We start from the raw sequence: 23,359 nt of genomic DNA on the forward strand, positions 1-23,359 counted from the left end.
TCAAAGAAGACACCTGTTCCATCCCTGCTGAATTCTTCGGCAGGTGTTGCCTACCATACCTTCACCTTACTCTAAAGAATTATTTTTTCTTATATTCCACATGATATTCTGAAGTTGTTAGTCTTCCACTTACAGCTGTGCTGGACAATACAGAGCAGGTCTGGCTATTCTTAATTGTCATAGTTTCAGGAGGGATAAAGGATACTAGCAGGACAAACGATACTTTGTAAAAAAATTATCAGCGCTATTTAAAGCAGCTGCTGAAATTGAACAAAATGGTGTTTAAAAGTATGATGAAGAGGCTTGCTTTTGAATTTATCTGGATTCACTAGGTCTACACAGGAAAACTCTCTCATTAAATAAAAGTATTTGAAATTGCCATGTTATTGGAATTTTTTTCAAGAACTTGTTTTGTTTCATGGTATATGAACAAGTGCCTACAGTTTGTTCAGAACTGAACGCTGCTAAAGAGGAGTCTTAAAATCTAGTTTTTGTATTCACAACTAACCCTTACATGAAAGTCAGTTAGAACAGAGCCGTTACAAGTTACAAGAAAATAATCGGATCTTAGTTTTCTCAAGAACACTGAAAATAATATTGGTTTATTAAATACAAAAATCAGATTTTTATGTGGAAAAACTCATTGAACTATGAAGAGAGAGAGAGAACACAAACAAAGATAAAGAGAAAGAAAAAAATAATCATCTTAATAAATAAAACTCATAAGAATCATAGAAATATAGAATGGTTTGGGTTGGAAGGGACCGTTAAAGATCATCTAATCCAACCCCTTGCCATGGGCAGGGACATCTTTCACTAGATTAAGTTGCTCAAAGCTCCATCCAACCAGCCCTTGAAAAACAGAAAGGAATCTGTCCGTATATTTTAAAACATTCATCTCCCATTTTTAAAATTAGGATCTAATTGCTAAATTTAAATAGTTGCTTCTCAAGTCCTGTATTTGTTTCAATTAAGCAAGAAAAGATTGAATATAACACCTCCACCCAACGTGAGAATACTCACATGGCTAGAATCTGGCTGTCAAACTACAGTGCTGCGCCAGTTGTGATATAGACTTTATCTCAAGCAAATGGAAGAATTAATCCTCTTAAGCTTTGTATGTGCATGCATACACATAAACACACACACAGAGGTGTGGCAGGAAGGCATGAAGAATATCATAGTCATCTGGCTGCACTAGTTTATTTAGACCTAGTTTTGCTGTTTCCATAAGATTCTGCTTTGCAAACTGCCCTCAATTCAGGATTCCCTTGAGAATCAGGTAGCTAACTATTTTTATGAATCTGAGCTAATGCAGCTGAGGTACAGATGAGTCATCACTTAAGAATTGTCTCAAGATGCTCTAATTATGACGTATAATACAGTTTGAATCTTCTTACTCTGAAGCTTTCATTTTATTCTGAAAGTAGAAGCTAATTTCAAGGAAAAGTAAGGGTAAAGTTACCTACAACATATGAGAAATACTTTAGCTTAACAACAGAAGATGATAGAAATTGGCATAAGCTTGTGGAAGTTAGTGATTATTTTCTGATCTAAAGAAGAAAATCTTCAAGAATTTTAAGAAATGCTGATCCAACTGATATACATCAGAGAAAATTAGAAAAAAAAGCAACATAGTTTTAAATAGTGGTAAATGTGGTATAAACTAACCTGTAACAATTAAAATCACCAAATAGATTTTTAAATAGATTTTGCTTCAATATTTCCTTCTAGGGATAACTTGTTGTTGACTACTCTATCTTTACTGCAATACATTAGATTCAAAACTAAAATATTGTTATTTAAATTCTCTTCAGCAACGCTCATCAGATTCAATAAATAAATGAATGTAGAATGTGGGTATTAATTTATTTCAAATTAAAAATTGAAGCAAAATTCAACCAAAAGTCACTTAACGCTGGCTACAGTGTCTAGCATATGAACAAGGTTAAGGCAACAAAAGTTAACACTATGAAGTCTAACAACAAACATGTGGTCTGCCTGGTGAAAAGAATTAGTAAACTACTACAAATATGAATTTACAGAAGAGCTGAGTTTATTACTCTTACGTAACGTGTTATTGCCTGCACAATTAAAGTTTGGTAACTTATATGTAAACCAGTGTAGTATACTAAAATAACAAAAGACATACATTTTATATTCTGCTATATTCCACAAAGCTCTCTATTGATCTGGGATTCAGTACTGAAGTTTAGTTTACATATTGCTATCTTCAAATTTACACATTATATATATAAATAGAAGAGAAAATTATGTTGCTGCTTTTTCTAGGTGTCCAGCTTGAATGGTCATTTTAAACATGTTTTAACTAATTTGTTTGATTCTTTTTTTTTTTTTTTTTTTTAAATTTTCTGAGTCTACTAACTGTGAAGATGGTCTAAACTTCATTCAACTCTAGACTGAAATGGTAAGAGCAGTGATGTAATATTTAGTACTTGATTCCATATTTAGCATTGTATGTGACAGAGGAAAGATTAACTGTGGTAACTGAATTTATAATTCCTGAGTTTTTGTCTTGGGTCTTGCAATGAATACAAATTTGCCTTCAGCAACACATGCTGAGAGAATGCCTCAGGATCAGCACATATGTCTCTGTTTGTTCTATCTATTATTACATAATTTTAACATTTAAAACAGTGCCTGGAGTTTACTATGGTTTTCCACCCATTAAATGCTATGAACCTGCTAACTTAGGATTTTAATTCAAATTGGGGTGTTGGAAGCTATTCCTAGACACAATTACACCTAAATACACGCATAGATTTTCAGGAATTATGATTGTTAAAGTTCTTAAAAATCTCACAATTCAAGATCCCTTTACATTTTTAAAAACTAAATTTACTGTTAAGAATGATTTTGACTTTTGCATAGGTTTTTTGCATAAATCCAGGAGAAAATCATTCATGCAGCAGTAGTAGTTTACCAGTTTTTCAGGAATGAAGGAAAAGGGTATATTTGTAAGACAACTGAAAACTGAGTTGAACATTGTACTCATAATTAAATTCTAAACATTAGTATAATGATGTTTAAATTCATAACGACTAAATTGTTCATCAGTTTGAAACTTCAGAAATTACTAAGAAACATTTACAAGTGAAGCTTGAATATTTAAAAGTAGTAATTTCCTCACAATTAATTTACTATTTCAAAAAAAATCTTCCATCATGAGTGTTTTATAGATATACTAATTAATTAAAATTGCTGGAAAAAAAAAAATAACCCAAACAACATCTGATTGGTAGAAAACCCAGATGGCAGTATTTTTCATTTATACAAATGTAAATCAACTGCAGTTATTATGACTGATTTGGGAAAGTATTTTAATCTTGCATTAGATGTTAGAATATTAAGCTCAGGAGTAGATTAATCATGATGGAATATCACAACAACTATCAGGATAAAAAATTTCTTTTTTTTTACATAAATTATACTGGTTTAAGGCTGTGGGATTTTGGCGATTTTTTTGGGTTGGTTTGTTTTGGTTTTTTGTTGTTGTTGTTTTGTGTTGTTTTGTTTTGTTTTATTTTGTTTTGTTTTTCCCTTCAAATATCTTATCATCTGTGTTATCCTTCTGTAAATAAATGGTAGAACTAGTAAGAAAACATAAACATGTGGCCATCACTGAAACTTTAAACAACCACATTTTTTTGAAAACTCTCACATTTCCTTCAAAAATGATGGGAAAATTCTATTCTAGCATAACACGTCAAATGTCAGCTTAATAAAGACTGGTTTAAACTGTGATGTTTGTGGTTGGCAGGACTATAATCTTGTTTTTACCTTAAAGATGAGGTAGTGTTATATCTTTCTATTCACTTTTTTCAATAAAAGGAGGAAAACATGAGTACACACAGGCATACACACACAGAAAACTAATTCTTTAGAATACACTGAATAAATATAGAAGCACTTAAAGTTGCATTGAAAAATGATGTTGTGACCTTGTTCACCCAATTCATTAATTTAGCATTTTTAATAATTTCCATATAAATTTTCATACTGTTAAGTTCTAGATAAAATTAACAATCTCATTATTTATTAAATGTAGATTCCCTCAAAAAAAAAAAAAGTGAATTATTTTCACAAAGTAGACCAGCAGTCCCTTACACTCATAAAATTCATCAAAACATTACTAGTTATTTTGCATTACTATTTGACACATATTCACCATAACAAACTCGTAATATTGGAAGTAACATCAAAAAGTTTGAAATATTTGCAATGTGCCATCTTATGTAACGAGGTAGTGGAGGATATTTAAGGAATCACCATAGAGATGGTCTGGCAGGAGGAAAAGAAAAAGGAGGAAATACCTTGACAAGTAGGTGGTGCTCCATCCATCTGAAGCCTTTCACCAAGTCGGCATGTCAGAATCTCATTACCGACCAATGTAAAGCCTGGTTGACACTGGTATCTTATTATGTCTCCTGTTTGGAAAAATAAAAGAAGACAAAATACAAACAAACAAAAGAAACATTAAGCAGCAATTAACTGGGACTTGTAGCGTTGAAAACATTATTGATTAATGAAGTTTCTTGCTGCCATATATAATGGGCTAAATGACCTCTGGCATAAACAACTTTGATTAGTCTAAGAAAGGTGGTAAATGAGCATTGTGTTGCACACTATGTTGCATCTATCACTGTTTTCCACCACATTATTAGCTGCATAGTTTGCTAATTTGTTTGGGTTTGACTGATGCTGTGTGAACCATGTGTCCACAAAGCTTTAAGCAATAAAATTTATTGGGTAACCGTTATGGAAGTAAAGAGGCAAGATCAAGTCAGTAACCCATACAATCCTGAGGGTAAAAAAATTAAATAGGATCTCAATTCAGTTGATGATATCAAAATTTGGCATCGTGAGAATAAGAAATTTTCATTTTTTAATTAAGAAATTTAGAATTCATATGGTTTTATGTGCCAATAAAAATAAAAATTTGTACATCCCAACAGATCTTTTTGGTAAAGAAAAAAAAAGTCTTTTCTCTTTGTTCCCTGTACAACTACTCAAATACTTGTATATATTAAAAATAAATTTATTTTTCTTTGCTATAAAGTGAGCAAAACCAGCTGATCAGACATCTGATGTCTGATCATGTAACTCATATTTCTTTGAACAACAGGTGCTTAAGTGATATTATTAATATGTCTTAGAAGGTCAGAATGTCATCCTCTCAGATCCTCCTGATTTTTACAAATTTGACTTTACCCTCCAGGTCACAGAGTCTTAATTCTGGTACAAAATATACCATTGTCTACAAGCTTTTTTGTGGGTTTTGTTCATTTGTTTCAGTATAAAGCAATGTTATTGGAAAGGGGGAAAAGGGTCTTAGGGCAGGAGTTGGCGGGGCTCATTGACAGGGCTTTAAACTAGGTTTGAAGGGGGATGGGGATAGATCCAAGGTTGCTAGCAAAAAGCCTGAAAGTGGGGTGCTGGCACTAGACTTGGAAAAGACAGGGGGCGTAACCGGGCTCCTTAGGAAGATGTCTGGGGATGGCAGAACTTCAGCTCCCTCCAGTAAAAAGAAGAAAGGACCAATAGCCCAGCTGAAGTGCTTATACACTAATGCACGTAGCATGGGCAACAAACAGGAGGAGCTGGAAGCCATTGTACACCAGGGTAATTACGATGTAGTTGCCATCACAGAAACATGGTGGGATGACTCACATAGCTATAGTGCTGCCATGGATGGCTATAGACTCTTCAGGAAGGATAGGCAAGCAAGGAGAGGCGGGGGGGTGGCCCTGTATGTTAGGGAGTGTTATGAATGTCTTGAACTAAATGATGGTGATAATGGGATTGAGTGTTTATGGGTAAGGATCAGAGGGAGGGCTAACAAGGCAGATATTGTAGTAGGAGTCTGTTATAGACCACCCAACCAGGATGAGGAGGCAGATGAAATATTCTATAAACGGCTGGGAGAAGTCTCAAGATCGCGAGCTCTAGTCCTCGTGGGAGACTTCAATTTGCCGGACATCTGCTGGGAATACAATACAGCAGGAAGGGAACAGTCTAGAAGGTTCCTGGAAGGTACTGGGGATAACTTCTTGACACAACTAGTGAAAGAACCAACTAGGGAAGGTGCCCTGCTGGTTCTGTTGTTTGTAAACAGGGAAGGTCTTGTGGGGGATGTGATGGTTGGAGGCCGTCTTGGCAACAGTGACCATGAAATGATAGAGTTCTCAATTCTGGGAGAAGCAAGGAAGGGGGTCAGCAGAACTGCCACCTTGGACTTCCGGAAAGCGGACTTTGGGCTCTTCAGGAGCCTGGTCGACAAAGTCCCCTGGGAGGCAGTCCTCCACGGCAAAGGAGCCCAGGAAGCCTGGATGTCTTTCAAGACGGAAGTCCTAAAGGCGCAGGAGCAGGCTGTCCCCGTGTGCCGTAAGACAAGCCGTCGGGGAAAAAGACCGGCCTGGCTAAGCAGGGAGCTAGTGTTGCAGCTTAGGGAAAAAAAAAGGATATACGGCCTTTGGAAGGAAGGGCAGGCCACCCAGGAGGATTACAAAGAGGTAGTAAAGCGATGTAGGGAAAAAATCAGAAGGGCCAAAGCTCAGCTAGAGCTAAACCTAGCTTCTGTTGTCAAGGACAACAAAAAAAGTTTCTATAAATATATTAGCGATAAAAAGAGGACCAAGGATAATATCTGTCCTCTAGTAGATGGGGCTGGTAACATAGTAACCAAGGATGAGGAAAAGGCTGAGGTACTTAATGCCGTCTTTGCCTCAGTCTTCAGCAGTAGGACCAGTTGTTCCTTGAATTCTCCGACCCCTGAGCTAGAATACAGGGATGGGGAGCAGAGTGAGGCCCCTGTAGTCCAAAGGGAAATGGTGAGGGACCTGCTTCAGCACCTGGAGGTGCACAAATCTATGGGGCCGGATGGGATCCATCCAAGGGTGCTGAGAGAGCTGGCGGAAGTGCTCACCGGCCCACTGTGCATCATTTATGAACAGTCCTGGATAACTGGGGAGGTCCCAGCTGACTGGAGGTTGGCAAATGTGACGCCCATCCATAAGAAGGGCCGGAAGGAGGATCCAGGGAACTACAGGCCAGTCAGTCTGACATCGGTGCCTGGGAAGGTCATGGAGCAGATCATCCTCAGTGCCATCACACGGCACATGCAAGAGAACAGGGTGATCAGGCCCAGTCAGCATGGCTTTGTGAAAGGCAGGTCGTGCCTGTCAAACCTGATCTCCTTCTATGACAAGGTGACCCACTTGCTGGACAAGGGAAAAGCTGTGGATGTTGTCTACCTGGATTTTTGCAAGGCTTTTGACACCGTTTCCCATAGCATTCTCCTGGAGAAACTGGCTGCTCATGGCCTGGACAGGTATACTCTTCGCTGGGTAAAAAACTGGCTGGATGGCCGTGTCCAGAGAGTGGTGGTAAATGGAGTTAAATCCAGTTGGTGTCCAGTGACGAGTGGTGTCCTCCAGGGATCGGTGCTGGGGCCCGTTCTCTTTAATATCTTTATCAACGATCTGGATGAGGGGATCGAGTGCTCCCTCAGTAAGTTCGCAGACGACACTAAACTGGGGGGGCGTGTTGATCTGCTTGAGGGTAGATTGGCTCTGCAGAGGGATCTGGACAGGCTGGACAGATGGGCTGAGGCCAATGGTATGAGGTTCAACAAGGCCAAGTGTCGGGTCCTGCACTTGGGTCACAACAACCCCATGCAGCGCTACAGACTGGGGGCGGAGTGGCTCGAAAGCTGCCTGGCAGAAAAGGACCTGGGGGTGTTGGTGGACAACCGGCTGAGCATGAGCCAGCAGTGTGCCCAGGCAGCCAAGAAGGCCAACACCATCCTGGCCTGCATCAGGAATAGTGTGGTGAGCCGGACTAGGGAAGTAATCATCCCCCTGTACTCGGCACTGGTGAGGCCTCACCTCGAGTACTGTGTTCAGTTTTGGGCCCCTCACTACAAGAAGGACATTGAGGTGTTGGAGCGTGTCCAGAGAAGGGCTACAAAGCTGGTGAAGGGTCTGGAGGACAAACCTTATGAGGAACGACTGAGGGATCTGGGGTTGTTTAGCCTGGAGAAGAGGAGGCTGAGGGGAGACCTTATCACCCTCTACAACTACCTGAAAGGAGGTTTTAGAGAGATGGGAGCTGACCTCTTCTCCCTGGCGACAAGTGATAGGACAAGAGGAAATGGGTTCAAGTTATGTCAGGGCAGGTTTAGATTAGATGTTAGGAAGCATTTTTTCACTGAAAGGGTTATTAAACATTGGAATAAGCTGCCCAGAGAGGTGGTGGATTCACCATCCCTGGAGGTGTTTAAGAAAAGGGTAGATGAGGTGCTTAGGGACATGGTTTAGGAGTGGTGGTGTTTTTATCAGGGTAGGTTAATGGTTGGACTTGATGATCTTAAAGGTCCCTTCCAACCTCACTGATTCTATGATTCTATGATTCTATGTTTTATATTCAACATTATGAACAATGTATTTTAAAATGAAGTTAATTAGAAAGAAGTTACTGTGTTACTTATATGTGATCTCTGAAAGATAGATGGCATTCAGGAAGTATAGGGAAGAGGAATGACTTCTTAAAAATTTTATTTTAAAATATAAATCTAACTTATTACAGGCATGATCAACATCCTGAAAAGCAAGAAATTTCCGTGCATAGACATCCCTTTTTTTGAAACTTGTTGCTTTTATTTTATCTTATATTACCTATTTCAAATTCATCATCCTCAGTTAGAATTTCAGCATTTGGTATATTTGTTGGAGGCTGGCAGACCCGGAGCTGATAGGCTATAAACAGGAAAAAAGCACAGTTGACATTATCAGACTCAGACAACTAACATAGCCATGCAAACATGAGTTAATACCCACCCTAACAGAATAAAAATAAGCATCTATTCATTTACTTTGAAATTTTCAAAAGAATCAAAAGAAAGGCAACATATGAATTTCAGAATTAATGAAAAAATGGATGTTACACCTGTGTTCTTAATTAGTTATTTAATTTCAGTGGCAAAACCCTCTTCATAAATAATGTAAGAAGCTTAGAAATAGTTGCCAATTTTCTCATTCAGGTACACTCAGATTGATAACCGCATCAAGAATGCCTGGTTTTCACTAATACTACATTTTCATATAACATTGTTATACAGCATCTCTCATTAGCAAGGAAGGGGAGATGACAATTCAGCTTCAGTTATGCACATCTTCGTTGCTTCCTGTGCTTGGATCCTTTATTAATCAAACTAGTCAAACTTTTGCCAGTCCTAAAATTTATATTTTATCTAGGTAAGATCTGATTTTATCTAGGTAAGATTGTTGTTACTGAGTCACCCATATTTGACATCTTCCTATTTCACTCCTTGTTGTCGACCGTAAAATGAAGAGCCAATTAAATCAGTGAGTCAGAAAGCTAACATCCTGCCTCAGGATAAAGTAATTTAAAATAAAACACACCAAGCAAACATGGAACAGCTGTGCTAGTTGGATTTTTAAAAAAATAAAAATAACCAACATAATTAAAAAATGAGTTCAAGAAACAATTCATATGATTTATCTCAAATGTCTCTTATTTAGGGGTATCATTTATTGTAATCCCCAAATTATCTATTTTAAATAAGTTTTCCCCCTCACACTGCCGTTATTACTATAAATTGTACGTAGCTGATATGAAGGATCACAAACTTGATACTGAGAGATTTATTTATCTTGATAACTTCAATCCAAAAAAGCATTTTAAGTTTCTTCATGAGTAATCCTTTGTGCTACTCAGTTTGTATCTTCATTACACATTAGAGCCAACACTTGTGGAATGATAATTTCCACAATAACAGAAGAAACAAGTACAAGGAGACCAAGTTCTATGGAAAAACTTTATTACTAGGTATAAGCATTTTTATATGTGCTTAGTCATATACTGATATATTCTTATCAATTCATATATTGATGAACACAAAGAGCCAGCTTGTCCTTCACAAACAGCTATGTGCAGTTTAGATGTCCAGATTTGGAATGAAAATTCTGACACCCCACTGCCTAACCCTACTGGAGACTACACTGCTAATCAATTCAAGTGCTGTTGCTGCTGTTTTTCGTTGTGGAATCTAGTTGTTTGGTTTGGTTTGGTTTGGTTTGGTTTTATCTTTGTTTTGTTTAGATTACAGTTCCTTTAGTCGCCCCAGTTCTGTCTATCTGTATTCAGCATGTTTTTTACTAAATCAAAAAGAAAGTTTTCTAGTCCCAAAATCTGATCAGGATCCAGAAAACAAACAGTCAATCCAACAGGCATTCAAGAGCACCTAAAAACAACCTTGCTTCTGAATCTGTTTTCTTGTAAGGATAGGAATGCAAGAGAACACTTCGCCACATAAGGTTTGAATGACTACAAAAAGAGGTAGAATTTGGTGCGTTAATACTTATGCATTTTCATTCCGTCGGTATTTAATTCAAGGGCAGTTTAACATTAACTACATAGTATAGTTCACTATCATTGAAATCTCTAGAACAGTACTTTTTCTCAAAATATTCAAATATCTATAAGAAATGTAATGAACCCCACAAACTTTTAGATTAGAAATGAATTTTAGATGCATTGCGAGCAGTGAGAAGATGAGCACCTTGAACTTGGTGCTACCTTCTTTGCTCATGTCTCTTCACAGTGCGTTCTTTTTTTTGCTTGACTACTAGTAAATTAAATATCTGGTCAAGAAAAAAGCTTGTTTTCATCGTTCATATCAGTCTTTTATTTACATTTATTTACATTACCCTAGTGGTGGTCAGTAATATTAATAATAGCAACTCTTTTTAGAAAAAGTAATTGAAGTAATTTTCTTATGAGTTTTCCTCCTGCAGTAATCAGTACCGACAGTGAAAGAGTGGAATTTGTCACACTTACCATGGTAACTAAGTACAAAGTAGCCACTGGTAGTAAAGTCACTGTGGAACTTAATCAGAATCTGATTGGAAGTGCTATAGACTGATTCTAACGCAGTGTTGCCACTGAATTGTCCAATTTGAGGAGAAGTTTGATCTGGTCCATCCCTAAGAAAAAAAAATACAAAAAGATTTTTTTTACCTGAAAAAATAATTTAATTTCTTCAAATTTTAATATAATGTAGTAACATTTCTTTACATTGCTCAAAAAGGCATGAGACATATAAAATGAAATAAAACAGACACTGAGAGCCGAAAACCCTTTTGAAATTCTGTATGTGGATTGGAGTATAGCAGGTAGTAGCTTGGAGGACCATCAAAATTTATTAGAAAGCAAGATGCTCCATTCCACCACCTTTTGGAAGTAATATTTTTAAAAAAATATTGCAGCAAGCTCAAAATTATTGAATTTGTGATTATACTTTATCTTCATGCCACAAACTCTTCTCACATTTACTTATCTGTGCTTTTGAATGCAGCTATCAGAAAATAAATAAGTCTAATACTGTTCATCTCCCCCAGTTTTTTTAATTTGGTCATTTCTAGGATAATTAAAATGTAAATACTATTTATTTGTTAAAAGACAATGAGTGAATATCAGCTTCACTTAAAATAAAGACAAAATGCTTATACTCTACTGAATAAAAGATTCCACTTGAAATCTGCATGTGGGCTTTTATAGACGCAGATTTTATTTATGATGATTATTTTAAGGATGATACTTTTAGAAATTCTCTAGTGTCAGAATTTTTCAACCTAGCTTCCCAACATACACAATTAAATAATGCTATAATTTATAATTTATAGTACATATGGATACATAAGAATTCATTTAAAGTTTGTTTTTTATTACTAGTTTAGAGTTTTCTGAATCATTTTTTTTTGCTGAGAGAGAGGTGCCGTGTATTTTATGTAAATGGTTCTATCTCTTTGGCTCAGGTAACCATTCATATATATGTTGGTAGTTTTATCAAAAACTAAGCATGACATGCAGTTGACTAATTTCCTAAATCCTTGTTCACATACATTGACTGATGTTATTTTGTACTATTTGTTATGATTTAGACAATACATTTACTGCTGGTAAGATTACTGCTACCTTATGGAAGAACGAAATGCTCATTTCAATAGAAAAAATAAATCAAAGTTAGTACTAAACAATAGTGGAACTGTACAGAAGACAAAATAACAATGCAAGGGCATTAAAGTTTTGTACTCACCTCCTTCCAGATCAGAATTTATAAACATTACAGGTTTAAATTTTCTAATTTTTGTTGGCATAAGATATTTTAACTGAAAATAGTTTCAAAATAAAATGATGGATTTTTTTTGTTTTGAAAATTTTGCAGTAATACATTTGTCCAAATTCTCACACATTGCTTCTTCCCCTTCTGTTTTATTAGAGAAATAGTATGATTTGAATAAACATTTGAATTGTGAATAAAATGTATTTTTTCCATTGAAAATGGCTATCAAAATTTCTGATCAATTCTGCAAATAACTAATAGCCCAGAAGTGACATAAGCTATTTAATTATATAACCATCACGTATAAAACACAGCTTATATAGGTATATAAATCACACAAATAAAAACATGCATGATATACACATTAATAGCATGATAGATTCTTTAATTTCAGAACATTCTCCTAAAAGTGTTGTTAATCTAAATAGGATACAAAAAATATGAAAAAATATCAGCAAAGAACACATAATGAAATAAATCTGAGGTTTTACCTTTGTCATGGTATATACAATTACTTTTACTGTAAGAACTATGTCTGTAACACAGCCAGAAGTACAACTGAAAGCACATGAAATCACTTGGTAGAAAGTAAGTGACAGATAGAAGAAGCGCTAGAAGTGGACAGTAGTGTTCTGGTATGTGTGGGATGAAATAGAGAAAAGATGTCTGTATGCACACAAAAGCATAATTTAATTCAGAAAAATGCTGAAGGTTAGCCTAAATTAGATACACAAAACAAGCAGTGAAGAGTTAAAAGGATTCAAAATTGTCTGAGTTTTATCAGGGCAATAGTCTGGGTAAAAGTTCTGATCAAATTTTGGTTAAACTTTAAGGCAAAGCAATCAAGTATCTGGGATACAGGGCAAAACAGTTTGTAGAACACAGTATTAAAAAAAACAGGGCCTAGAGAGATAATAATGAAAATGTATAGAGAACTGTTTAACATTTAGGAAAGCAGAGATGAAACTCTGAGTTATCTGAATTTACATGAAACCAAATTAGATTTCTGTGCAACAGAAACATAGAATGAATAATTAATATTCCAAATTGCCTCTCACTACTTTGCACTACTCAGACTACACGACTACTCTCTCAACCTGCAAATTTTCAATCTGCAGATTCAATAATCAGCGGATCATTGCTTTAGACAAGCTTCCAAAAGCTCTTAGCCACTGTTGAAATGTTGTTATGTACTCTTAACAGTTTAAAAGAAGTCAACTTGGAAGAAATGAAGAAAGTGTTTCTGTAGTTTCTTGTATTAACACTCTAAAACATTGTAATAACACACAGCTGCAACTGGTTATTATCACTCTTTTCTTATGTGTTATGTCTCTTGGTTGCCCATAAGCATAGTTCTGAATGTTTTCTTTACTGAGAAACTGAGGCACGTTATTATTATTTTTATTTTTTAATACTTAAGAACTATGAAACTTCATGTCCAATGCTGTCTAGAGAGAATGGTACATTGGAAAACACGCATTAGTGCAAATCATTCGCTTTCCCTAGACAGAACACCAGTGTCAAGGGAGAAATCACAAATATATTCTTTTTAATTCATACTTTGCTGCATAGTGTCACATGGAGCATAAATAAATGCCAAAGGTCTTTCCTTACCAGACAGTTATGAAATCATATATTGGCTCTGTTTGGAGAACTGTGAAATTGATGTAGATTCCATTCCCAGGTGGTACTCTTACAAGCCAGAAGCAGTCTTGAAAGTTTGGATACTCATCAGGGTATCCTGGAGAATATATGGTACCATTCATCGCAGTTATATTTCCTCCACAGAGGGCTATAAAAAAGAAATTTGTTTTTAAAAAATATTAGATGCTTCTTGCATTCTTCTTAGACCGTGTAAAAACCATACTCTTAATCACATTTGGTACACTAAAACTAGATTATATAAAACCATTGCTGTGTATAAAAAAACAAATTTACTGTGTTTTTTGCAAAAAAATCAGAAGTCTATTTTGACATTATTCGTCAAAACTAAAAAAAAAAAAGTAATTCTTATGTCATAAATACTATCAGAACAGGAACTAAAATAATATTTAGACATTAGGTTAAATTATTTCCTGTACAATTGAAAACCACTTTGTTACGGCCTTGTGTAAACACCAGTTACAAATTAGCAGCAAAACACATTAATTCCTTTCATTTATTGTCACAATAAGGTGGCCAACAAAAATTATCAGGTAAGAGAAAAGATATGCTAAGTTGATAGAGGATGGGTGGGGCAAAATTATAGGGGAATTTGAAAATGGAAATATTGTGTGCAACAGTATGAATAGCAATTTTGCATGTCCTGAGATAAATTCTGGTAGACAAAGTAAGAGTCTTTTCTGTAATTCTTGTTGAAGGGCACCAATTTTAGACATCATATAATGCAAGACTGACCATACAGCTTTTGACATTTCAGAAAAACTTTTAGTCCAAACTGTATGTTTTTCTCCACAGAGGTTTCAGATGCGTGTTGAATATGACACAACTCTGTTATTAAAGAAGAGAAATAATGATATAGAAGCCTAGTTCTGGAAAAGCAAGAAAAGCCTACCTTGGTATAATTTGCTTTATTTTGCACACCTTCCTTCCCACTTCACCCCAAACAGGCATAGAATGGCAACCCAGATTCCCTAAAATATGCTTAAGGACTTCTAACCAGAGAAGAGGTTGTTGGAAATATAGGTTTGACATATAGGAATTATGCCTTGTTTGTATTTAGGTAAAGCATGTGTTATGGTTTATATATACTTTGTTGCTGAACTGTAGGGTAAGGAGACTTTCACAGTCACACTTCATCCATTCAGACCCAACAGCTTTTAGCTTCAAAGTCTCAAGGGTTTTTGAGCAGTGCAGACAGAATTGATTTTGCAGCAGGGTCTTAGGGGAGTGAAGACATGGGCTGATGACTGTCAGGCAACGAGATTTCTTGGAAAAGAAGAGGGAACAGATTCCGAAAGGATGAAAGTGAGGGAGATGAGTTAAGAAGGATCAGAGAGTGTTAGATGGTGCTGAGCACAAGTTAGAGGGATTTTAGATGCATGAGCATGCAAGGAGAAGAGAATAAAACTGTTTAAACAGGAACCACATTTATTCCATTCAGGTTGTCTGCCTCAAAAAGTCTGAGGCATTAAACAATTCTTAGTATATGCTGTCTTACAATAAAGATATTAAAGCTAATACAAATTTAAAACATACTGTACATTTCTGGCACTAAACATATACAAAAAAGCCCACTTTATTTTAATGCTTTTGAAGACAAGGCTTTTATCTAAAATCAAACTAAGTACAACTAGAAGATACCTAATTACCTTTTTCCTTCAACAATAAAAAAAAAAAACCAAACCAAAATCCAAAACCATCAGTAGCATATAAAAATGTCAGAAACTCTTTACTAAAAATACCACAGTAAATATTTGCAAAAAAACCCCATGTAATTTAAGCTGGGAGCTGAGTAGTGTTGGCAGTCTATAATCATGCAGCACGGCACATGTTAGATCTCCGTTATCAATTAGATTGTTTTTTTATCTGCATCTTTTCATATCATATTAAGTAGAAACAACTTCCAGCCACTGTTCAGGAACTTCATCAAAAGTGATACTCAGAACAGCAACATACTTTGGGCGTCTTAGAATTTACTAATTAAATTCTGGGATCCAGTAAGGAAATTCAGGGTGATCAGGCCCAGTCAGCATGGGTTTGTGAAAGGCAGGTCATGCCTGTCAAACCTGATCTCCTTCTATGACAAGGTGACCCACTTAGTGGACGAGGGAAAAGCTGTGGATGTTATCTACCTGGATTTTTGCAAGGCTTTTGACACCGTTTCCCACAGCATTCTCCTGGAGAAACTGGCTGCTCATGGCCTGGACAGGTATACTCTTCGCTGGGTAAAAAACTGGCTGGATGGCCGTGTCCAGAGAGTGGCGGTAAATGGAGTTAAATCCAGTTGGTGTCCAGTCACAAGTGGTGTCCCCCAGGGCTCGGTGCTGGGGCCCGTTCTCTTTAATATCTTTATCAATGATCTGGATGAGGGGATCGAATGCACCCTCAGTAAGTTCGCAGACGACACTAAACTAGGGGGGCGTGTTGATCTGCTTGAGGGTAGATTGGCTCTGCAGAGGGATCTGGACAGGCTGGACAGATGGTCTGAGGCCAATGGTATGAGGTTCAACAAGGCCAAGTGTCGGGTCCTGCACTTGGGTCACAACAACCCCATGCAGCGCTACAGACTGGGGGCGGAGTGGCTCGAAAGCTGCCTGGCAGAAAAGGACCTCGGGGTGTTGGTGGACAGCCGGCTGAGCATGAGCCAGCAGTGTGCCCAGGCAGCCAAGAAGGCCAACACCATCCTGGCCTGCATCAGGAATAGTGTGGTGAGCCGGACTAGGGAAGTAATCATCCCCCTGTACTCGGCACTGGTGAGGCCTCACTTCGAGTACTGTGTTCAGTTTTGGGCCCCTCACTACAAGAAGGACATTGAGGTGTTGGAGCGTGTCCAGAGAAGGGCTACAAAGCTGGTGAAGGGTCTGGAGGACAAGTCTTATGAGAAGCAGCTGAGGGAACTGGGGTTGTTTAGCCTGGAGAAGAGGAGGCTGAGGGGAGACCTTATCACCCTCTACAACTACCTGAAAGGAGGTTTTAGAGAGATGGGAGCTGACCTCTTCTCCCTGGTGACAAGGGATAGGACAAGAGGAAACGGGTTCAATTTATGTCAGGGCAGGTTTAGATTGGATATTAGGAAGCATTTTTTCACTGAAAGGGTTATTAAACATTGGAATAGGCTGCCCAGAGAGGTGGTGGATTCACCATCCCTGGAGGTGTTTAAGAAAAGGGTAGATGAGGTGCTTAGGGACATGGTTTAGAAGTGGTGGTGTTTTTATCAGCGTAGGTTAATGGTTGGACTTGATGATCTTAAAGGTCCCTTCCAACCTCACTAATTCTATGATTCTATGATTCTATAATTCAAAGAAACAAAATCACTCCGTTCAGTAAATTATGTGTCTTCATTCTGAGGCACAGAAGATACAGTGAGAACTAAGTAATAGGGAAAAGCTAAGCTGTTTAGCAGTTAAGACATGAGACATTACCATTCCCTCATGATCCAGCAAATCGGGGTTGAAACTTAATTGTGATGAATTAACTTCTTCCCCTTTCAAAAGACAGGCAGTGTAGGTATCTCTCTTTTATATGATAAGGCTTCTCCTTCTGAATTCAGTATTAGACACATCTCAATTTATCTACCACATCCCCCAGAAACACCTGTGGCTCACTGACACCAGAAGGAATTTTGAGTAATGAGCCTTCTAATTTAAGTACCTAAATTTACGTAGATGATTCAGAATACAATGCAAAAATCCAGAAAAGAAGGCACTTTATTATTTTCTTTTCTTTTTTTTTTTTTTTATTTTTTCTTTTCAGACATTCCTCTTCAACTAGCTCGGTATTGAGTATTTCATTCTTAAGGCTGAGCTTTTACCATTCCATATAGAGGGAAGTGAGGTCTTTCACTGAGGTCCCAAGTACCCCTCCTGAAGCTGTGGAGGGTCTTTATGGCATATGAAAGTGGGTGCTCAACACCTTGTAGAGATCTCATCTTTGTGGAAACCTATGTTTATGCATATAGAGAACCTTACAGTCAATAACTTAATTGCTAAACGTGTTTGGATCTTGTGGTCTCAGGAGTGTAGGATTTTGGGATGATAGTTTTGAATATGAAGTATCTTCACTGTATCTGTGTTTTTCCAGGAACCTAACACTGATGTTTGTTATGACAAATGTTGTCACAATTGTGACAAACCTGGAGGTTCCAGAAGAAAGTAATTATTTTGTATGGAAGAAAATTCAGTCCTTAGTTCCACAAGTAGATCTTGTGGTGCACAGATATTTCTTAAAGAGTTTTCTGTGTTACCAAAACATCCATCTTTGTGTGTTTCAGGCTGATGACACTGGATGACTGACCTTCTTTGGTCTGCTGCTTAGGTATAGGTTCCTTTCAGCAGAGATAGGGATAAGATAAACAGCTCTACAGAAACATCATATACATTCATTCCTTATCTCCTTAAAATTTCAGCTACATGCCAGCCATAGTTTCTTGAATCTGCTTACCTGCTGGAAGCATACCAGTGTAAAAAAAAAAAAAAAAAGTAAAAGTTTAAAAAATATAATCTTTAAATAATTCCCATTCACAAAAAAATATATGTAGAAAGGACTTCACACAGCATTGTTTGGAGAATGACTGCACTTTATGCCACCTTTCACTTTTCTTTCTAACTGATAAGACAGAACATAAGTGTCCAGAGTTAGGAAATTCAATTTTTCAATCCTTTTTTCTTGATTCAATGCAGAACTTTTTCTTTGTAACAGCACCTAGATTAAAAAGCAGCACAGGTCTCCACACTCCGGACCTTAATCCTAACCTTCCAAAAATAAACTTATTATCTTGGATAAGTTTTCAGAGATTTCATATTTACATGAAACATTTCATCTTCTCTGCAAAAACTTTCATGTGCAAAATTGAATGATTCCTCTGCAAAGACCACAATATAAAAATACAGGTCTTCATAAATTGAAAAGCTGAAATGATTTCAGTTAACAATCCTTAGGAAGACTTACAAATAATGAAGGGTTCATAGGTCACCCAGAACATACCTTCACATCTGGGGAGAGGATGATTCCAGTTACGGCTGATGCCATGAAGACAAGTCAGAGCTGAATTTCCAATTAATGTGTAGCCAGGAAAACACTCAAATGAAATAGTTTGTCCCACAGTGAAGTCATTCCCAATAACAAAACCATTACGAAATGGTCGAGGGTCAGGACAGCTTTGTAGCTGATATGCTGAAATAAATAAATAATAATAATGGGGAAAAAAATACAAATTCTTCTTACTTCAGAAATAAAAGCTTTTCAGTAGAATAAAATGAAAAGATCATGGACAACCCATATATCCTAAGTTCCACCATGATGACAATCAAAATCATTGGTCCTACACTAGGAGAAGCACACTGAAACATTCCCACAGAAATTCTGGAAATATGTATAAAAATTAATTTCCAATTCCAAACCTCATAAGGAGAACATAATAGTACAACCAAATTTTAAATGATCTTATGTTCTTTATGCTTTGATTGTGTGTGTGTGTGTCTAAACAAACAAATACCCAGAGCCCTACCCTATAAGTTTTTGGAACAGAGTCTATGAAGGAAAAAATGTAGAGAGTAGAAAGGAATCTAGACTTTGTGTTTTCTTCACTTAGATCTTCAAAAAGGTGAGCCATTGACTGGCTCTTTAAGACTACAAATTGTTTCCAAGTGGACCCTTAAGTACACCCTAATCAAAATGGATCCAAGCTGCTGACAATGAAATTAAAAAGGCAGTAGAAGAGTATCTATATTAGAAGCATGGGAAAAAACTAACAGGTACAGAAGGCTGATGTGATGCCATGACAGGGAGGAGGCTAACAGCCAATGTACCTTTTTAAAAAGTGCAGGAGAATAACAAAGAGCAGAACTACAATAAATGGGAAAAGCGAATCGGGTAGTCTACACTGCATGTTGAGTGATGCATACGGAACAAGGGCCAAACTAAGAAGGCCTTTCACACTACTGTAGGAACCTAAAACACAGGAGATGGGATCTAGAATACTTGAGCCAACCAGGAGCCCTGGAGTGAAAGGCATGGCATAGAGCAGCAGGATGCAGTGTTGCCAGGCAACCACCTTTCCAAGACTGAGAGGGCAGAGACTTCCAGGTGGGAGAGCAGCACTGTTGTTTAGAAATGATACTAAGTACCATAGAAGAAAAATAAAAAAGGAGCACTATAGAATACTCACAGGTGGAAATTAAAACTCCAGAAATACAAGTGTAGTACTGAGCTGTGTCTACAAATGTCTAAACAGGAAAATGATAGTGAATAGGAAATATTCAATAAAATTCGAGAACCTGCAAAAATATGACAGGTAGTAGTAATGGAGTACCCAAATATCCACCTCATCAGGATGACTTGAAGAAACAAAATTCTGAATGCAGTAAATAATTGTTCCCTAGAACAAGCAGTTTGAGAGCCCACAAGAAAAGATGTTATTTCAGATTTGAACCAGCTTGGTACTCAAGCTTTAGAGAAGTATTCATGGGAGACCTGCTCCATAGTAGCAGTCATAATGCAGTTTGATTGTACTGGGAGGGAGCAAGTCAAATAAACCCATCACAAGGGTATTCAATTTTCTGGAAAGGAAATTATAAAAAAATGAGGTAACGTAGATTGGAATCTGGTAATTGACTTTAAAAAAACAGGTAAAACATATTCTACAATTCAGAATTAAAAAAAAAAAAAACAAAACAACAATGCTGAAGTGGTTTAGAAAAATGGCTGTGTGACTGAGTAGGAAAGTTAAAGAAGTTTCAATAGGGAAAAGGTTGGCATTTAATTAATGAAAGTCTGCCTTTCCAAAAAGCCATAAAACATAGCAGGTCAAATTTAAATAGAAAACAAAGAGAGCAAAAATAATTTGAAAAATGTCTTGCAGAAGATGTCTTAGCTGATTATAAAAAAATAAAATTTGACAACATCAGAAGCAAGAAGTCAACTAAGGAACTGATGGGACAATTCATGACAAATGAGAAAAAAGGGGCTTTTATGGATTAGGATACCAAGGAGAGAAAAACTCAATAAATTCTTTGTATCCATCTTTACTGCTGAAGATGGTGTAGAGATTTCCAAACAAGATGCAGTGCTTGTATTACGCAGGTCTAAGGCACAAGATCAATTTGAAGTAAATACAAAAGTACTACACTAAATAGGTAAGGCAAAGGACCAAGGACCAGGAGCAGATATCTGGCTTTCACCCAGAAGAGCTGCTGAACCAGGATATATATCATATCATTTCAAGATCTGATCTAGAGGAGTGGTGATTTCCTAATGTAAATCACATCTATTTTTAGAGAGGGTCCTTGAAATTACAGATCAGTGAGTCTGATTTCTGTACCTGGTAATATGATACAGGCTATAATAATGAATAACATTACTGAGCACATGTCTAAACATGGTTTCTTGGGAAAGAAATTGGGGGCGATATGACTGAAGTTCACAAAAATAATTAAGACAATGGAAAGGATAAATGCAAAAATGCTATCAAATCCTACAGTAATAGAATGAAGAGTCTGGCAATGACTGTGGATGCTGGGAGAGTACAAAAGAAACTAGCTATGCTTCTGTGCTGCTAAGCAGCATTTCTTTTTGCTATTTAGAAATACCATACTAAGCTAGATGGAGCTTTTTTCCTGATCCAACAGGGATTTTCTGGTTTTACATTCTTATGTTTAAGGAAGAGGAGAAATAAACCTGTCTATATTTGTATTTGTTTGTTTTTTTTTTTCTCAGAAGAATTAAAAAGCTCTATAATGAATTATGAACATCAAATATTTTATAGCAAACAAGATTTGAAAATAAGCCTATCACACATCTTGGTGATATTCTCCAAGAAGATTTGAAACATTGACTTCTTATTACAGTACTGAGAAAAAATATGCTACACAAAATCTTCAAAATCAGAAGATCACAGATTGTATATATTTGAAAGAAACAATTCTCTCTCATGTGGCTAAAAACAGACAGGAGCTTTTTTTTTAATTCTTTGAAAAATAACATCTCCAAAATGATTATTGTTATTATTAATAGCAGTAATAGTATACGCTCTCAAGTCTTTTACTGCCCTCTTAACAGTAGATTTTAAAGTTCCCTTACTCCCACAAATTGTATCATATTCCAAATAAGAAGTGAATAAAATCTTACCAGGCAATTTAAGTCATAAACTCACTTTTTCTTTGAAAGCTAGCACTTTTTACAGTGGCTCACTTCCAGGATATTACATGGAGTTCAAGTCAATTTGGACTTGTTACTACTGAAAGAGTAATCAGAGACTATTCTAAAGTAAAACCTCTTAAATCATCCTTTGACATTTTTCATGTCATGAAAACAGGTATCGTTTAAAATGCACATTTGATCTTTTTTTTTTTGTGAAAAGTGGTGACCTAATCCCTTTTAAATGAATCTGCAATTATATAAATAGAATTACGATTTTGCAGTCTTCACCAGCTCAGCATGACCTATTTGATTATAACAGACCAAAAACCTTCCAGCAATATTGCTAAGTAGGAAATAAAATAGGTTTGGAGATTTCTGACTTGGCTTTATTCTGTACTAGCCTACATGGATCCAGTACTCTAAAACCTTCCCCTTCCAGAAGCCAAGACACAAAATTGAGATTCCAATATGCTTATACAGATCAAACAATAGACCTGCTTACTGTATTAAGCTGTGCAATGTAAATTAATATGGCAACCAAATTTAGATATGGGAAATTATCTGTTTGCCTACATTTGAAATGCTTTTTAAAAAGAATATGCAATTATTTTTCCTTTTACATCTTAATTTTCTGCATCTTCCATTCAATCTTGACGTGTAACACTTTGGATTGAAACTACAAAATCTTTTATTTCATGTTTATCTTTTAGAAATGCCAAAATAAGAAATAACCTTTAACAATCACCTTGTTGTCACATAAGAATGTCAAAATCTCACCTTGATATACAATATGAAATCCTTGTTTGTTCTGTGAATAATCACTGTGAAAGTATAAGCTGGTTTCATGAGTTGTGCTGAACAGAGAGGCTGGAAGTTGGGGGCCACTTAGTCTCCCAATAACAGTGCTAGTTTCTGTAGATCCACTCCTAACTTCTAAGTAATCATGTATGGTCTCCGTTGAGAAATTCACGAATTGCAAATGGACACCTGAAAAACATTGTCAGTAAATAAAAGCCACCAGTATCAATACCAGGAGGGAAAACAAAGTATGTACATTTTACACTGATAATATCAGAAGATAATGTAACCAGTGGAAATTCATGTGTTGCGCTTCCAGATGCAGACCATGGAATTCAGTTTGAAGCATTCTTCCTTCTCATGCATTACTAATTCTGAGAGGCTGGCAAGGTAAGAAATGCTAACACTGAAAGATTAACACGACCTAAGGCATTGAACTGTATTATTTATATGCCACTTTTGGGCAAAGTTTATTGTTTGTGAATTTAGGGAAAATTTCAATTCTGCATGTTGAATACATTCATTTTAGTTAAATCTTTCCCTTCTTCAATTGTGCAAAATAGCCTCCAGTTCTATTAAAAGAAAAAACGCTTCGTG

At 36.5% G+C, this 23,359-nt stretch overlaps 1 protein-coding gene across 3 annotated transcripts in view; it reads right to left on the reverse strand.

Annotated features, from left to right (window-relative positions):
• Positions 1–23,359, reverse strand: part of CSMD3 (CUB and Sushi multiple domains 3) — a gene marked incomplete at both ends in the record, with an annotated part of 716,885 nt that overhangs the window by 86,401 nt on the left and 607,125 nt on the right. For all 3 annotated transcript variants that reach the window (XM_082479076.1, XM_082479075.1, XM_082479074.1), the window contains 6 exons: positions 4,335–4,448; positions 8,697–8,777; positions 10,882–11,027; positions 13,781–13,958; positions 18,812–19,000; positions 22,742–22,951. In XM_082479076.1, the coding sequence (XP_082335202.1) occupies positions 4,335–4,448; positions 8,697–8,777; positions 10,882–11,027; positions 13,781–13,958; positions 18,812–19,000; positions 22,742–22,951 (918 nt within the window). The remainder of the gene's footprint in view (positions 1–4,334; positions 4,449–8,696; positions 8,778–10,881; positions 11,028–13,780; positions 13,959–18,811; positions 19,001–22,741; positions 22,952–23,359) is intronic.

The sequence above is a fragment of the Vanellus vanellus genome (assembly GCF_965231255.1).
Source record: "Vanellus vanellus genome assembly, chromosome: 2".
Classification (NCBI taxonomy): domain Eukaryota; kingdom Metazoa; phylum Chordata; class Aves; order Charadriiformes; family Charadriidae; genus Vanellus; species Vanellus vanellus.